Below are 17,511 nucleotides of genomic sequence, written 5' to 3'. Positions count from 1 at the left end.
TTTTTCTCTTCAGAATGCATTAAAGAGTCGCTATGAAGCACAGAGATGAATGACAGAAAAGTTCAAGAGAAGTTCGAAAATTACTTCTCATATCCATGTAACTGAATATTTTACAGAATGGCAAGAGTTTTCAGAAAGAGCTAGAAATACACTAAACAAACTCTTATTATCATTAATAAAAAGAATGGGTGACTAAGGTTTGACCTGTTTGAACATTACGTCATAGACATATCAAATGTATAGTTTAGATTGTACTTTGTTCTTGAACCATGTTACGAATTTCAATGACTTATACAAAATAATACTTCTATCTGCCACTCAGCTGCCATGTGTACCCCCTCGAGCTTTTGGTTTGTCCCAATGTTACATAACACACCACATACCACTGTGTGTTGTACTTGAACAGATCTCCTTTCCCTGCAGTTACATCAGACAGACTTAAGGAGACTCCCAAGGATAGACATCTTAGATGTAGGACTCAAGCCAACATTCCAGACTTACTGTGGGGTGACTGACGTGGGAAAAGACTCAAAGGATAAGTCTGCTCTATATATTGACATATCTATGACAGGTATAAAAGTTCATCTGTGGTGGTAAAAGTCTTTCTGTATCAAAGCTGAACTGTAAGTTCCAACATGAAAATTGGGTAAGTCAAGACTCAAGAGTTCTTCAATACTTCTCCTGTAGAGTCCCTTTTTTTCTGTTGAAAATTAAAGTTAAACTTTAAACTGGCACACTTGTAAGATGGCTCGAGGCTGCAAATGCAACATTTTGATTTGTTTCAGTCTTATCTCTTACAATGGCTGTGTTGAACATGGTAGTCTATATTGTAAAACATTGGCAACAAGAATTTTACATCATGTGACAATTACAGTTGTGAAGTTTGAAAGAAAAAAATTGTAACTTTGATTTGACTAGCTTAATCAGGGTTGTATGTCACTGGATAGCAATTTTTTTTTTGGTACAACCAAGGAGTTAATATGAAGCCAATGCTTCAATGACTGTCTGTCACATTCAGGGCTTTAGCCAGCTCGAAATTTTTTTCCGTCAGCCAATTACAATCGTCGCGAAAACCGCGAAAATTAATAAAAATGACTGAACTGAGACCTTGAAAAACGGGTTTTAATGAGATTATCGTATGCGAAAGGGCGCCGACACACATTCTCAACAATCATAACAATAGCAAAGCAAACAGTGTGTGGCTTTTACAGTCGTGGACAGCGTCCCCAAGCCGTCTGTAGCTTCCACCAAGGATTTTTGTCTGTCAAGGTTGACGGATTGGTTTTAAAAATTTTCCGTCAGACGCAGCAAATTTCCGTCAATTGACGGAAAAACGGACGCTGGCTAGAGCCCTGGTCACATTCCAAGATTGGTTCTTCTTCACATTGCAGCTATGTGTTGCTGCTGAAGTGTGAAGAATGTGGTCCCAAACATGACAGGGTTTACATTCCTCTCTCATCATGGTTCATGAATAGGTGACAGATTGTTACTGAAACATTATCTAGGAATCAACTATTTGTTGGTGTGCAAACAAACTTGTTATTCACTATTTAGTGGCAGACAAAGGAACTTTGTTGTCTTGTCATTTTCATCACAGGTTTCTATACAATCTAAATTTGATTCCCACTAAACTTAAGGAATGACATCGAGTGTCTTCATTTGTGGTGTTTCTGTTTATTGTCAGCTGGCTGTTGATGAGCTACTTTCAAACAGTTTATCCTTGAGATGTCCCCTGGACAGGTAGCCATTGTAGAACTCCTGAGCTGTGAGCGTCTTCTTCAGAAGGATGCTTCTGAACCCAACCCAGCCATCCTGCACACAACAGAACATTCCATTTCAATAGCAAGACAACAAAACATTGATGCTTTACAAGAAAAGAATATTATTCTCCAAAGAATGTAGTCTTCAATTCAATGTGTATGATCTATTTGTCTGCAATGCTGTTACATGTACATGTAAATGACATGCTAGACCCTATATGTTGAATTATTCATACCTATAGATATCCATATATGTGTGTTTACCTGTACTGCAAGTAGTTGTCATACATGTAGACCTTACCAAAGTCGCTGTACTTTTGTTGATTGATAGGGAAAGTGGTGAAAATGTTCTAGACATAAACGTCTGTAGATTGGAATGGGATGGTTAAACCTACCTTACACCTGATACAGACTGAGTTGGTTGGTTTGTGGTAGTGAGAACTGCCAGGTTTGGGGTCTGATACAGGGATGGCCAGATCTGAAACATTAAGTCATCATTCAGATCCCTTAAGAAAAGACTTATGTCTTGTAATGGTAATGGACTTTCCTCAGAATGGAGGTAAACAAATTGACTTGTAATTCTTCATCTCATTTTTGTTCTTTTTCACTTCACTGTAATTAAATGATTAAAAACCATCTCCATATCTCCACATTCTAATGAATATTTAATTAATCCATGGGAAAAAGGACAGAGACACATGGATGAGATCAATAAGATAAATGTGAGGATTCATTAACATGACTCACCTTTAGTAATAGTAGGATCCATTATGTCCATCAGTTTCACTGTTCTGCCATTCCACATGCTTCTCAAAGGCAACTGCAAAGTAAAAAGTTGGAGTTTTTAAAACCTGACTTAAACTTTTACTATTTGATCCTCAAACATGATCTTACGACAATTACGACTTCTAAGAGATCTTGAGGTAAAAATGATTAACAAGAATCTGAAGCCAATAAGTCTTTATGAATTTCAATCATCTAATCGGAAAGCAGAATGTAATGATCTGGCTCAGTCTCAGTGTCTTAGTACTACTCATTCCTAGTGATATTATTAACCAAGGGAATAAATTAAGAACCTACAGAAAATTCAAGTATACATATGAAAGAGAAAAATACCTCGATATAACAAATTTTAGCTATCGCCGAGCCATGACTAAACTAAGGATCAGCGATCATCCTCTACAAATTGAAGCCGGTAGATACACCCGAACTCCTCCAAATGATAGATTATGTATGTTTTGTGATAAGAACTATAGGTATATAGAAGATGAAGCGCACTTTCTTCTAGAATGCTCACTGTATAAAGATATACGCAATACCTTTGTTAATAGTACTACGCTTGCAAAACAGAAATATGCACAACTAACAAAAGAAGACTTTTTCAACTATATAATGACATCAGTTAACTACGATTTGATAGAAGAACTCTGTAAATTCGTCTTCACATGTTTTAAGAAGAGGGAGGAAGCATGTAGAAATATAGTCGTAAGTAGAACATAGAATAGCTTACTTATCAGACTCTTTGTATGCGACTTACTGCATTTAGCCCTAGGAGGGCATGAATATGCAATAAACTTCATTGTCATTGTCATTGTCATTGTCATTATCTTTTAATGGTCAATAAAACACTGAAATTGAGTGGAATCCTTACATCTGCTTGAAAATAAATGAGTATGTACCTTTTGACCCACACTCCTGCATAGTCTGTCAATCTCCTGACAGCTCTGCTCTGCCCACCTCACCCAGGATTGGTCCACAGATAACTTTGGTGCTAAAAGGGTGCAAGAATTAGTCATGACAAAGAGGCAATAGCAAAGGCAGGAAAGTAAAATGTATCTCGTTTTCAAGATATGCATTGTCAGAAAAGTTTTGTACCTTGAGCATAATAAACTGCTTCTATGCATAGCCACTAATGGTAAATGTATGCTCATAATCCACTTGATTCTATGAACTTACATATACCAGGTTAGAGATTGCAATCTGACAAAATTGCTGACTCTACCGGTAGAGATCTGAGTCAATTTCAAGATATTCACTTAAAGACAGGACTTTTTAACTTTGATTCATGTCCTTTTAGATCAATGGATGGACTTACAAGTTAAGATTTATACATGGGAGACTGGCTGTGATCTCAAGACTTAGATCAAATCTCTTTTGTCAGATGTGGTGATTCTGCCAGATCATAAACTCTACCCTGACATGTCATACCATTTGTAACACCACTAGAAGGCTGTTCTACTGCATTCCCCAACATCTCTGGCAGATTCCTGAGACACTGCAGTAGCTAGGAGTAAACACAACAACATTATTCTTCATTCAACATTATCTCAGTATCACAGTGCTACCAGATATCATAGTATCACTACAACTACAGTCAAGATTACCACACTTTTGTCACTTCTATAACAGTTACTACACTCCACACTATGAAATGATAGACAGTTACCATATCTGCTCCTTTGTCAAACAGCATACTGCCCAGCTGTATGGCATGGCATCTGTCTGGTACAGAGACAGACTCCTGCTGTAGGATTGGACCAACATCAAACCTGCAAACAACAAAACTTTTTATCTATACATGATGTACATTCTTTCTGAGGCTGAATTTGACTTGTGAATATGAATGTGAATAATTTTTTTCATGACTTTCATGAAAAATAGAACATACAGTAAAACAGAATACAAAATGCAGCAAACGTACTCTTTAATCTTTTGCAGTGGTTTTATTTCTACCGATTTTGCTCGGGTCAATGAATAAAGAGTGTCCACAATGACCAGTTGGTCCTTATGCTGAGAGGGTCACTAGTACAGGTCTGACTGTAGTTGAGATGTACCTTGGTGTGATATGGATGATTGTGACCCCTGTGACGTCATCGCCCTGGAGTATTGTGTGGAACACCGGCGACGCCCCGCGCCATCGAGGCAGCAAGCTGGGATGGATGTTAAGGATGCCGCTAAAAAACAAACAAAAACAGATTGGGGCAAACATTTAGCTCAACATTGATGTTGACACAAAGTGTGCGTCTACAGTCCCTATGTGACACAAGACATCAGTGTATTCTCTCATATGAAATTCCTTGAATAAAAGACAAGCTAAATTTTGGAAAGTTGATTGATCTCTATTTCAGTAAAGAACTCTCATTCAAAGATAGTATTCAGTTTGGAATAGTGGAAATGTTATGTAAACTGGCTTCAACAGTCTTCCAAAAACTGAAAAATATCTAAGCTGAATAGGCCTAAACAAAAAATTTGTGTAATACTAATAGGTGATTAGTGCTACATGTAATAAAAAATAAGCTGTTCATAGTTTGAACTGTGCATGCATGAGGTCAAAAGGTGAAGGCCCCTAAACTGTTCTTGCCTATACCTGATGCTTTTCTCAGGTGCCTTCATCTTTGCCTCATTAGTCACAATACATTACACTGCTTATGCACAGTTCAAACTTTGAACTGGCTTTACAGAACCATAGAATCATGCCCCTCTTCTGTCCCTTTTAGTTCTCATTATCATACTTACAGTGGAAAAAGTCTGATGATCCTTTTGGGGATGAGGAAGCCAAAAGAGGCCACCACGCCCACATCAAACTGGTCACATGATCTTTGCAACGGCCAATCATGGAGGGGTAAATGGTGCTCATCTGCATATGTCCTGATGGGAACTCTCTTTGGGGAACACACCACTTCTAACTTCTCCACAACTCTCTCTGCAGACTTGGTTCTGGGAGAAAACAGATGAATTTAATAAGTAAAAAAAATGTAGATATTATTCCTTGTGGTTAAAGTGGTAGCACAACTTTTCTGTTGTTGTTTTTTCTGTATGGGTCAAATTCTGTGCATACATTAGCAGGGGTTTGATTCCAGCTCGGACATTTGGGAGGGATTGCATTCATTGTTGCAGATGGTGACAGAAAGCTGGCTGGCAGCCCCATCAGCATGTATGACTACGAGATAGCTTGATCAGGGTTATGGTGTCAAACTTATGCAGGTAAAGAACCCAAATGCAAGCTGTAGCTTATTTTTTGTATCTGCAAACTGATTTATACATGCAGGAAATAGACTCTGGCGGACAGGAAACTGAATTAGATGCTACATTACCTGGTTTGGTCAGTCTGAAGTTTCCTCAGAACTTCCACTGAAAATTCATCACTTCCAAAGAACAAAATCCTCCATGGTGGTCCTGTCCTCTGATTGGTTGAAGAGCTTGCACTCTGATTAGTTGAAGAGTTTGCAATGTGATTGGTGAAAGGTCCTGAATATATGTACCTCTCTGACCAATAGGAAGACTTGTGAGGACTGTGTGCTGTCCTCAAATGTCTCCAATGTTTCCTGAACTCCCATTGGCTGTTTGACCATGTGGTTGAGAAGTTCTGAATTTGTTGTATTTGCCATAGGATTGACAACAATCTATCTACAGACCTTGGTCTTGCAATACCAGATGTAATATACATTTCATAGACAGTTAGTTTATAAGTTCTTCAAGCAACTGCTTTCCTTTGTCAGCATTTTTTTGCACTGCATCTGATATCGTCCCTTGATGTTTACAGCTTCCCATAATGTTTCACACATGTATGCCTGAGGGATAAAAGAAAAAAAGACCAAAGTGCATGAAAACAACACCCATGATCTAGCTCATCTTCCATATCATATACAAACAACGTATAGTATCTTCAATTCATACCAGTGATCACTGTTTTTGTTTACATCCAGGATATGAAACAACTGGTAGGCAATATCACAATAGCAGATTAGATTTTAGATCACTAACCCCACACATCCGCTTGATTGCTGGTCACAAATCGTCTATTCTATAAATTAAGTATAATCTTCAGTTCGCTTGCCTGGCAAATAGTTATCTAGATACTATCGGTAATTATTAGATCTTGTTTAATTAGCCCAGACTGTTTGACAGGGAAAGAAGCTTTAAGCAGCGATAATATTCTTTTTGCAGGTGCTTAGCAGCTAACGCTAGTTCACCTTTATCCGCGGGGTAACTTATATTCGTTGTTATCAAAACAAGCTAGGTTTGCAGCGATATCAAGTCGACACACGGTGGTTTCAAATTGCAATATTTTCAAAGCTTTGTAATTTGAACCACCATCCGTCGACTTGATATCCTTGAATACTAGTGCAAGGCTAAGCGGGTCACGGATTCCTCACTGGGCTTCCAGTGACGAAAGAATATTCAAAATGGCGTCATCACTGGACGCCCAGTGACAAAGAAAGTTCATCACTGGTTTCCCAGTGATGAATTGCTCTGTTCCAGTGATGAAAATCTCTCGGCACTGGAATTCCAGTGATGAACCTTGACTTGTCACTCGGTTTCCAGTGATGAACTCTGCTCGTCACTGGGGACCCAGTGATGAACTCCACTCGTCACTCGGGGCCCAGTGATGAACGTCAGTCGTCACTCGACACCGAGTGCGGAACCATCGAGGTCACCGGTTCCTCACTGGGTTTTCCAGTGACGGGTGACTCTTCGGCACTGGACACCGAGTGATGAAATTATTTCGGCACTGGGCTTCCAGTGACCACGTTCTAACAGCACTAGAACGTTCCAGTTCTGAGTTCGATATGCAACAAAAACACCCTAATTCACATGTCGCCATAGCCGTGTTACTGTTAGATTTTGTCCGGGAGTGTGGGGACTTGCAGTGGCGACGTTAGTATAACTTCAAGTGCTAACTTTGAAATCCCCTCAACTGAAACTATGATTCCTTTTTCATCAGTAAACTGAATATTTGTCATCACTGGTTTACCAGCTGAAGTTTCCTCATCACTGGAAAACTAGTGAAGATAACTATTCCCCACTGGTAAGCCAGTGACGACGCGACTTCATCACTGGAAACCGAGTGATGAGAAATTTACCCGTGACCTCGGTAGTTTTGCAAAGTACTAGTACCCTGATTTCAAATACAACGGATATAGGTTACCCCGCGGATAAAGGTGAACATACGTTACTTGTATAAATGAGGGACATGGGCACGCCCCCCTCCCCAACGCTCCTCATTTACCAAATACAGTTTTACAGCCCTCTTTAAAGTCTATGTCTGGGTATGCGTCTAAGAAATTAGACTTATGTCGTTTCCATGGACAAAGGATACAGTAAAATATGACGACAAGGTAGGACTAAATACGAACAACAAACCTGATTTCGAATCGGCGCGACTTTTCCCTGTGGGCGCAGCCATCTTGGAAACAATCCCAGAAGCCTTTGGGAAGAGTCAGTGTGAAACTTTGTACTGTACATACATTTTTGGCGACGCCTCATGGGCCCAGTTTTATGGCCCAAATTGAGAAATAAGCTGTTGTTATCTATTTGTTGTTATCTATTGATCGTCTGTGGGTATGTTAGATATCTAGAGAATATAGACAAAAAGAAGAGATCCGTGCTGCTCTTGATTAACGTATAACGTAACATTAGTTGTAATGTCATTGGATAGATTAAACAAAGACTAAGAAGTGCAAACATATGTCGGATATACGACCACTGTTTTATTGGTTGAACTACGAATCTTAATGGACAGTTGGTTCAGTTTATAGACACCAAAGATTAATCTGCACTCAATCAATAGTATATAACGTTGTGCAGTCTTGTCTAGTACATGTAGTACCAACTTCTTTATACATTTTAACTTCTTCAGGTTCTACTAATACATGTACTAATAAAAAAATGCCCTATACATGTACATACTAATGTTAACTGTACTTATGTACAACGTCTGCATGTGTAAGCTTAGTTTGTAAACAGACTTAACGAATTACCGTGTAAAAAGCGCCTGAAGACATTGTTCCTTTCCAGATTTTTTATTGCTTCAACACACGATTGAAATACGACAGCTGTGGAATGTACTGTGCAGAAATGCAAACGACATTCACTGGGTAGGTACTACGTTATGTGTAAGTCACAACAGATGAAAGAAGTCGTCACTACATGTGCCACATGCAATACTGCACATGTTATATTGACAAGCTGGAAAATATGAGTCCAATGCACACGGTTATAGTCATAGTCATAGTTAAAGATGAATGATTGACTGTCATAAAAAAGACAGACCGGGAGCAAGTTGGTGTGACCCATATACCAGGCAAGCTATTAGGATGTTACCAGGCTACAGGAAAACATGTTGCAAACTTCTCGAATGTTGTTATACGTAAGAAATATCACGACGAGTTTCTTTTGACATGCATAAACCAGTTCAGAAAGAGATACGAGCTAATGTTGTAAAATGTTGTACTCAGTACTAAATATATGTTTGTACATTGTCTGTTCAACAGTCCCTGTGTACAGCTGTCACGACTTTCTTCGGCAGCCCGACTGATCTATGTAAAGTACATTCTCAGTAGATAAGACAGCTCCTATGTGTATATACTGGTATATAGAACGACAACTAGTACTGTACGACACGGCAGTTCTTCTTTGTGTTTTTTTGGGAAAAGTTGGCCATAACGGTTTCTACGAGTGATACGGACCAAAAATCGGTCGAAGGAGACATCTGTTTCAACGGATGGACCGCTTTTTTTTGTCGGAAAATAGACAGTTGAAGTTACCATAAAAAGCTTGCGAACCTAAATTTGTTCAAACATCAAACAGAATGTTGTTCAGTCGGTCTTGTGCTCGCGGTCAGTTGATCACACGGCCTCTTCTTTTCCACTGAGACCCTCGCTGGTTTCTTCATCTAGGGAGGAGGAACAAACACAGATAGTACTGTTACCCACTTGTTTAAAAAACTACCCATGGTCTTCAATTTTCTGAAGGTTTTGCTAAAGATTCAAGTCTTAGCATGGTAGATCTGAGGGAAAATTGTAGCATCCTCTGTGCAGTATTGCAATTATCTACGGTAAATTATTTGCACTTCCAATTACGATAAACTTACAGCATCGTTGCTTGCTGAAAATGAAATTGCGCGTACATTGGTTGCAGGAAAAGAAGAGCAAACAATGGAGAACAGTATGATACGACTATGCAAGCCAAAATGCTAACTCTAAACGTGTTAATTGATACAAGAAATTTCATCCAGTTCTAAAAAATAGTTAAACTAAGGCGCGCGGTGTTTGATTAATATCAGTAATAACCTTAATATCGGGTGTGCCAAATATTTTATCCAGTAAACAGTACTCAAAGTGTCTTTTAAAAAAACCATTGAACATTGAAATTATTTACATCAGTCCAGATTGTTGCCAGGGTTCAAGGAACAGACCGGTTTTCGGCACTAGTAATCAACAACCTTAGGTTGGTGGCAAAGATTGTCATCATGCCCCCATTTTTTTTTTCTCCACAGACCCCATCGGGGCATGTGGTAAAACAGAAGGTCACGATCTTCCCTTCTGCTTGGATCATGAAGGCAATATGTCCAACAAGCCCCGGAGAAAACTTTGGAGGTAAAGTCATCGGACTCGAGGTGGGCTTAAGGTGGTATCTCACTGCACTTGGGGCACCGGTGCGGCACTGCAGGGTTCGTTTCGCTGATTTTTTTTTTAATGATTTAGGTATTGTGTTATACGTAAAAGCATTGTATAAAGAAAAAATAAACAAAATAGATTAAATATAAGAAAATTCGTTCTCTATCTCTGAAATTCTTCGAGTCATCTACAGCCCCCGCAGTGCCGCACTAGTGCCCCAAGTGCATTGAGATACCACCTTTAGTTGGCCGGCCGGGATAGAAGCTTACAACACCGAGAAGCTTACAAACCAAGTCTTTAGCCCGGAAATAGAAGTGACCAACACGTTATGGCAGGTGACACTCACCTCGGCCTACGATACGCCATTGTTCATGCCTGCAGCTGCATTCATGTTCACCATGTAACACTGGTTCACTTGTTCGAAACAGTACAAGGTCACGCCAGAGTCCTGAAAGAGAAGACAGAAACAATGTCTACCTTCGCCTAAAGCTATCATTTTATAATGTCGATTAGAATCTGATGTTCTAGGTATATGGTCATGATTTTTGGGTGCCAGTGGTAGATCATAGCTCTTGGGCTTGTGAAGAAGTCGAAAGCTGATCAAGTGAACGCAATGTGAGACTGAAAATGACGTCTTAAGGACTTTGTGGGGGTACATTCTCAGGATGGACGGACGGAAGTGAACTGAGTAATTATACATCCATACCTCGTCGTAACAGTGCTTGATGTCAGCGCCATTCCCAGACACATAGACCGTCTCGCATCCTTCCAAATCATCGAAAGGGAGTTCCAAGGCAAACGGCGTGTCGAAAGCCCTTCCCAGCACAGTCACGGTGTTCTTTATACATAGATATACAACACTTGTAAGGCTAACGTCACATTTTTAAACCGGGGCCGACCGGACTGTTTGTGGAAACGAAAACTAGAAATGTATACGTAACCAATATACACAAATAATGCCCACAACTATTCTTTTTACATCTTGTGTGGTTTGGTGTCTTCTATATCATACTTTTAGTTCCAGAAAGCCGCTCCGGGCCGGGACCCGGTTTGGAAATGTGACGTAGGTCTAAATAGGGTCAGCGGGTCAATAAACAAATGGCGAGCAAAGTTTTCCGCGCGCAGACAATATTTTCATTTGACGTTTCAGTTTACATCCTGCCACAAGGACAATAATGATTCTACGCCTCAATACTTAGTTGTGCTGTAGTGGGAAAGATGCCATCCCAAGCGTGACTGATCTTGTATCCTGCTCATGGGTGACCTGTTTATTGTGCTTGTCGGAAATAGCTAGGAGAAACTTCCCTGGTGCAATGTACATGTGTATACTTTACAGAGCGTGTTCTCTGTCACACCAGTGTAAGATTAATATTATTCTCCATGAGTTTAACTGTATGGAGATCGCATTTTCTCGTTCACTCACCTTGCTTTGCGGTATCCCTGCCTTCCTGGCTGATTGCTGGCCGGTGACAAAGCACTGGGACACTTGCTCGAAACATGTCAAGATCATGCCCTGAAATGAGCCAGAAAGACCTTTTCACACATATGCATTTTTTCAGTAGTGACTGTTTGTTTTTGTATCCCTTGGTTAAAATTACAACTAATGAAACACAATGACTCTTCGCATAGATACTAAAACATCCCCTCATGCTAGGCCGTTGCTTGCAACGTATGTCAAGTAAGGACACTGGCGTACAAGCCTGCGACCCGCCCTTCTCTCCGCGCTAGCCATAGCCATCCCCAGCCAATCAGATACTCCCTGATGCTGGAGGGAAATTTATTACCAGCCAATCACGTTGTCTCTTGACCGTATACGACTGATTCATATTCTGGTTGATTCAGAGTTTATTTACAATGACATAGCAGGTACAAGAGATCAATGACCACAGAGTATCCGTCAATAATGAAACTACTACGCCTTACACAATGACCTGGTGCGGGGCTTACAGAAAAGAGAGGAGTAGTGTTGATCTGAAGAATGTTTTCCAGTGTTGTCAAAGCGGCTCTGTCACGTCTATTGGCAAATGTAGGGTGTGAGTCATCAGAAAGCCCAATAATTCTAAAACAGCGTTTTTGAACTGACTCTAGAGAGTCCCAAATATGTTTGGGCAACCCTCCCAACATATAACAGTTATAGTTCTAACGTACTCGAGGATAGGTCGGATAAACGTCAAGTAAATTTGGTCAGGTAAACGTCAGGTAATAAACGACGACGTGATCGATTGGCTTGCAACGTTCCCACCAGCAACAGTACGGGGACGCAGCGAGAAGCTAGTAGCGCAGGCCGGTACGCCTGGGACTAGCGCGAGAATGTAAAACACACAAACAAACAAAACAAACAAACAAAAAACTGTCCAATATTATACCTGGTCGTAACATCGCTTGATGCCAACGCCAGTTTCGGACTCGAAGATGACTTCACAGTCGAGCTCGTGAAAATTGATCAACATGTTGAAGGCCTCGGTCATGATCCGCCCCACAACAACAAAGGTGTCCTGTATCACATAGTGTACATAAAAACACAGTTTATATCAACGTATGATAATGTTGTATCAGAAATGCCCGGACCAAATTTAAAACACACCATTGTAAAAATTTACAACCACTAACAGTTTGAGATGAAAATACGGACATAACCGTAGAAATATCATTTTCACTTGCATTTTGCCGCTATATCTCATCACTAGCATCAGCTACAGAGAAGTATTCCTTTTATTATCTTATTTCGTCTTTTTAATTGTACCAGAGAAAATCAAAGTCATAAGTATCACCTTACCTGTATTCACGTCAATCACAAAATATCGACTAATATATATATATATATACATGGAGAGAAAGCCAACATTTTGTTGCATTTCTCATTAGACTGAGCCAACTAACGGTAGAAAAGGGAAAAGTTATATGATGTTTTATTCCCTACACTTGCCCCTGCAGCCGGCTGCTTGGTTGGTTTTGCGGCTGCGGTTTGGTCCATCCCCTGGGTCGGCATGGCATGAGTGCCGGTCCCCATGAGAACCAACAAGACCAACAGGGAGAACTTCATGGCTCTGCGAAAAAAATCACAAAAAAAAGTAGATATTATACCAGGTATTGGAAAGAACCAATCATACTTTTCGAGAAGAGCACTGGTGACCCGGTGTGTTTGGCTTTGAAAGCGAGCAGCGGCGAAGTTGCATTGCAACATCGGCTTTATTTCGTCTGGAGAATTACGCTTCGTCTGGAGAATTACACTTCGTCTGGAGAATTACACTTCGTCTGGATCCGGAGAATTACACTTCGTCTGGATCCGGAGAATGACGCTTCGTCTGGAGAATCACACTTCGTCTGGATCCGGAGAATTACGCTTCGTCTAAAGAAATGCCATTTGAGCTCGGCGGAAGGAGAAAATGTTTTTTCTATAACATGCAGGGAAGCGGCACCGGGCTGGTTATACTGGTCTACGTGTCACGCCTAACCCATTCACTATCTACCTCTGCTTTTTAAGACTCTCTAGTGAAGAAGTTTGTACTGAATTTTAGGGCAACAGATGGGTTCCATTCTTTGATAGTTCACTGGAAAAAAATCAGTTTCAAACATGTCTATTCTACCTAACATTTGGTAAGACTACAGGTATGTTTTCGGAAACAAGAGACTCCTGCGTTTGTAACGAGAAGAAATATGAGATATCAAGAAATCAGAATGAATTCGGCTAAAATTTGTATATCTAAGGTTAAACGTTGAGAATATAGTTAATTCTAATGGAAGAATGGAAAGAGTCATACAAAGCTAGAACTTACCTTGGATAAGAAAACTTTGAAAACCAGAAGTGTGTAAGTCTGTGTTCTTGGCTCCTCCTCTTCGCTCCTTCTGACTTCGTCTTGTGACTACCTGTCTTTTATAGCCGTCCATGTCGTAAATTAGCGCCATTGGCACTTATCTTGGCAAATCTCTATATTGGTTTTATTGCGTAAATCCTCCTTGTTTCTTGTATTTGCTTTGGCTGGCTTCCATTGGTGATAAAAACAGCGTTTTTCATGAACTTAAGACGCGTGAGAGACCTATCGGTCAGGACCGGTTTCCGCCCTTTGTGCCTGAGTCAATAGGTGGAACAAAACCACACCCAGCATTGCAGTGGTCCCACCAGAAGTGACGTATTGTCTCGGATAAGAAATCATTGCCGTAGACTTTGAACAGCACCTCACATGATCCCAACCTTTGTACTTAAGCTTACGTGCAAAATCTAGCATTGAGTGGGTCCTATACCTTCCTACCTACCTACATGTAGTCCCTTGAGCTCCAGGTCGTTGAGAGGGGGGGGGGGGGCAAAAAGATAGAGAGTTGTCTCCAGACCCGTCCCTCTTTGGCTCTTGTGATCCTTTCGAGTTTAGTGACGTCCAGTCTTTCTATAGGAAGTGACTATTACCGTGTCATATTTGTGCATAGTCGCGTATTTGAGTGGCACATGTTGTAACCGGTCCATATCTACGACATCATTGTACTTCCTACTATTAAAGATAAAGGCATATGTTACCTGCAAATTTTGTGAAAAGCAAACTCCGCTGTCTGGGGCTATGTCGGGCAGGCGCGATTTCATCATACTATTACGTGCGTAACTGCAATTTACCCTGCTTGCTATGATCGTATGCGAAGTTACACGTGGTCTGGTATGTACCAGATACAGCCCTTCTCAAGTACAGAAATAAATTTCACACAATTTTGATGTCAGAATTCTAGATTCAGTACTTTACTGTTCAATATATCTAAATTCATTTTTCTGACGAAAGTAAAAATACAAAAGCGTCCCATGTTAGGATACCCTGTTCAGCGTAGTAAAAAATTGAAAGGTACATTCGCGAAACCACTTTGCAACATTGACATTGTAACGCAGAACGCGAAAGGTTCTTGAACGACAAGAATCCATTTCTTACTTAAATATGCTCTTAACATTAATGTATTCAAATTTCATCCGTCAAGACATGACAATATTTTTGTTAACAATTGATGAGTGACGTGAGTTTGAGCGCTTAGGAAAGCGTCTCAAGTCATTGGGACATTAGATATATAACTTGACAGCTTGACAACTCCCTGTGTGGCTCGTACTAAAACCGTCGTCGGGAAGATAAGATTGTTTTGAACTAGTTTATTTTATTGATCTCTATTTTGGTGATGTCCAAAATAAGAAGATAAACGTCTTTTTGCTATGTTCCCAAATGTCAGCCACACCTTTAACAAAGAAGAGAAAAGCAGGAGCACTGGTCGGTTGAGCCCTGACCAGGTGAGGGTCGATGACTCCGATAATGCGCCAGTAGCTTTTGTATATGTTTGGAAGCTACCAATAGTCCCAAATGTTTTTTGGTGTTGGGGGTGTAGCGGAAACACAGGATGGAATCCACTCTTTAAGCACTCACACGCGTGAAGGTTCCGTTTGGTACACTTAAGTTCCTTTACTAATATTCACAGATGTTTAAATCTTACATTTACTCTACATTCACGTTAAGAGTCACCGAGCCCAGAGGTGATCGCTGCCACTGATGGTAGTTGGTCGGCAGTCCTCGATACGAAACGATGATGATGATGAAGATGATGATCTGAAAAGTACATCTCTATTCCATGAGATGTTGGAAATACGTTTGGAAGAAGAAGTTATATACAAAACAAAACACAAATAAAACAGGTCTCACCTTGACCCGTCATTGACCGGATTCTCTGCATTGCCGTTGGAGCTGCAATGGAAACAACCAGGAAAAGATAAATCCTTTGAAGATGTTTGCTTTCCGAAGACAAATGTTTTGCAAATGTTTACTTGGTTTACGAAGGTAATGAGACAATGAGCATCAAAGAGAGTAGGAGTTGGGTCGAACCTGTTGAAGAGCTCCGCTGACGTCACAACCTATTGAACTTCTACTGAGCCCAATGATTGGCTTGTTCCATTGCTTGGCAGTTTTACGGCTAGTCAGGATATCTGACAGCGCGTTGTAAGGGTGGTGGTGGCACATTATCTTAGGTAAATGTTACTTCTTTGTTCACTTTTGAAAGGAAAGAAGGATACAGTTAAAGAGAGGAAAATTAAATCCGATGATGTACAAGGTCATGTCACTAACGTCTTGCATGTCATCATGGCATTTCTGGTTGATAAAGATATCGTATCAGATCGTAAAGGATCAGATTATGTCAGAATATTAGAGAAAATGAATTAGAATAAAAGTAGTCTAGGCCATTTTGACCGGTCATCCAAACTCAAAGTAACTGAAATTCGTAAAAAAAATTGTAATTGAATCAAGGCGTTGTTATGTTACTCGACAGTTACGATTGATTTGACCATTTCTGTGTCACCGTTGTAGGGCTACCAAAATCATTAAGATATTCAGATAAGGTATTAAGCTACTAAGTTACGTAGAAACGCCCGGATAAAGTTTTACGCAAGCACGAATTTAATTGTTCGCAGGTTCTGGTGACCGGTCATCTTAATTATCGAAACTCGGTTTCATCTTGGCAAGATATGTCAGCAAAAATGTATTCATGTGTGTATTACTTAGAATATAAAATATCTCCCAAAGACGAAAACTGGGGTATGAAAAGGTGAATAAAGGTCTTCTTATTCGTGACCGGTCACCAGAACTCCAGGACGACAGACTCGTGAGTAGAATTTGATCGATGCGTCTTTAGGTTACTTGGCAGCTTACGGCAACCCTAACATATGACATACGTACGTCTAAAAATATCCGTGTCGCCGTTAACCTGTTGTAAGGGTAACGATTTTGTCAGGTAAAGATGGACTTGTTCATCATGCATGCTTACTTGCTTACATTGTCTTATCTTATACTGGGGTAATAGTGGAGCAAAGAGGGTTTAGAGTGTGACATAATGGATTAGTATAGCAAATCTTAATTACATATGTCGCAAATCTATTAGAAGATCTAACCATGTGACTAAAAATAATCCTCATTGTGACCGGTCACCCGAACGTAAGGTCATTGCCATCCGTACAGGATAGGAGTAAATCAAAGCTCTGTTCCGCTGTTTGACAGCTTTACAATAAAGGTTCTACATACCTGTGTTGCCATTGGAAGGGTTTTGAAATTGTCTTGGGGAGATAGATATGTTTATAATGCCTGGCTACATGCTTACCTATGGTGATACTGGCCCCTTGTTGCCCTCAATCACGGCTAGCGAGGTACAGAAATCGCGTCCTTAGTCACAATACCGGTACTCCCCAGATCACTCCTAAAGCCCGGTGGCCCCATCACACATGTCCGACTATGGCCTCCAAACCTTCTTCAGATCACGTTTGGGAGTGGGTCTTCAGCAAGGTCAAACTTGTCAATCTAGTTTTCGAAAGCTGTCCTCGCCCAGTCACATTGAAATCACGACTC

The 17,511-nt window shown here is 40.3% G+C and overlaps 2 protein-coding genes across 2 annotated transcripts; both read right to left on the bottom strand.

Moving 5' to 3' along the window:
- Positions 1-1,654: 1,654 nt before the first annotated feature.
- On the bottom strand, positions 1,655-8,009 carry LOC118411938 (methionyl-tRNA formyltransferase, mitochondrial-like). Its single transcript, XM_035814460.1, has 10 exons — positions 7,905-8,009; positions 5,855-6,331; positions 5,277-5,477; positions 4,595-4,714; positions 4,207-4,309; positions 3,969-4,044; positions 3,440-3,531; positions 2,508-2,580; positions 2,156-2,238; positions 1,655-1,812 (listed from the first exon to the last, which is right to left on the bottom strand). Exons 2-10 carry the CDS (start codon positions 6,205-6,207, stop codon positions 1,681-1,683), a joined length of 1,233 nt encoding a protein of 410 aa, XP_035670353.1. The 5' UTR covers positions 6,208-6,331; positions 7,905-8,009; the 3' UTR covers positions 1,655-1,680.
- Positions 8,010-8,547: 538 nt separating this feature from the next.
- On the bottom strand, positions 8,548-14,090 carry LOC118411975. The gene is made up of 7 exons (XM_035814513.1): positions 13,936-14,090; positions 13,086-13,206; positions 12,526-12,654; positions 11,583-11,672; positions 10,866-10,997; positions 10,506-10,607; positions 8,548-9,435 (listed from the first exon to the last, which is right to left on the bottom strand). Exons 2-6 carry the CDS (start codon positions 13,200-13,202, stop codon positions 10,512-10,514), a joined length of 564 nt encoding a protein of 187 aa, XP_035670406.1. The 5' UTR covers positions 13,203-13,206; positions 13,936-14,090; the 3' UTR covers positions 8,548-9,435; positions 10,506-10,511.
- Between the last annotated feature and the right edge of the window lie 3,421 nt (positions 14,091-17,511).

This window comes from Branchiostoma floridae, chromosome 3 (assembly GCF_000003815.2).
Source record: "Branchiostoma floridae strain S238N-H82 chromosome 3, Bfl_VNyyK, whole genome shotgun sequence".
Lineage (NCBI taxonomy): Eukaryota > Metazoa > Chordata > Leptocardii > Amphioxiformes > Branchiostomatidae > Branchiostoma > Branchiostoma floridae.
This window is presented reverse-complemented; position numbering and strand designations above follow the sequence as displayed.

Bases quoted from the DNA above. Each gene is read 5' to 3' on its own strand.
- LOC118411975 (XM_035814513.1), bottom strand. From the start codon at position 13,202: ATGAAGTTCTCCCTGTTGGTCTTGTTGGTTCTCATGGGGACCGGCACT. The intron at 12,655-13,085 runs GCAAGTGTAGGG...TATGTGATACAG, and splicing joins CCAAGCAGCCGGCTGCAGGG to GACACCTTTGTTGTTGTGGG. The intron at 11,673-12,525 runs GTATAATATTGG...GGCTCATTTCAG, and splicing joins TCAAGCGATGTTACGACCAG to GGCATGATCTTGACATGTTT.
- LOC118411938 (XM_035814460.1), bottom strand. From the start codon at position 6,207: ATGTATATTACATCTGGTATTGCAAGACCAAGGTCTGTAGATAGATTG. The intron at 2,581-3,439 runs GTACATACTCAT...TTTACTTTGCAG, and splicing joins GCAGGAGTGTGGGTCAAAAG to TTGCCTTTGAGAAGCATGTG. The intron at 2,239-2,507 runs GTGAGTCATGTT...TTAATGTTTCAG, and splicing joins GGATCCTACTATTACTAAAG to ATCTGGCCATCCCTGTATCA.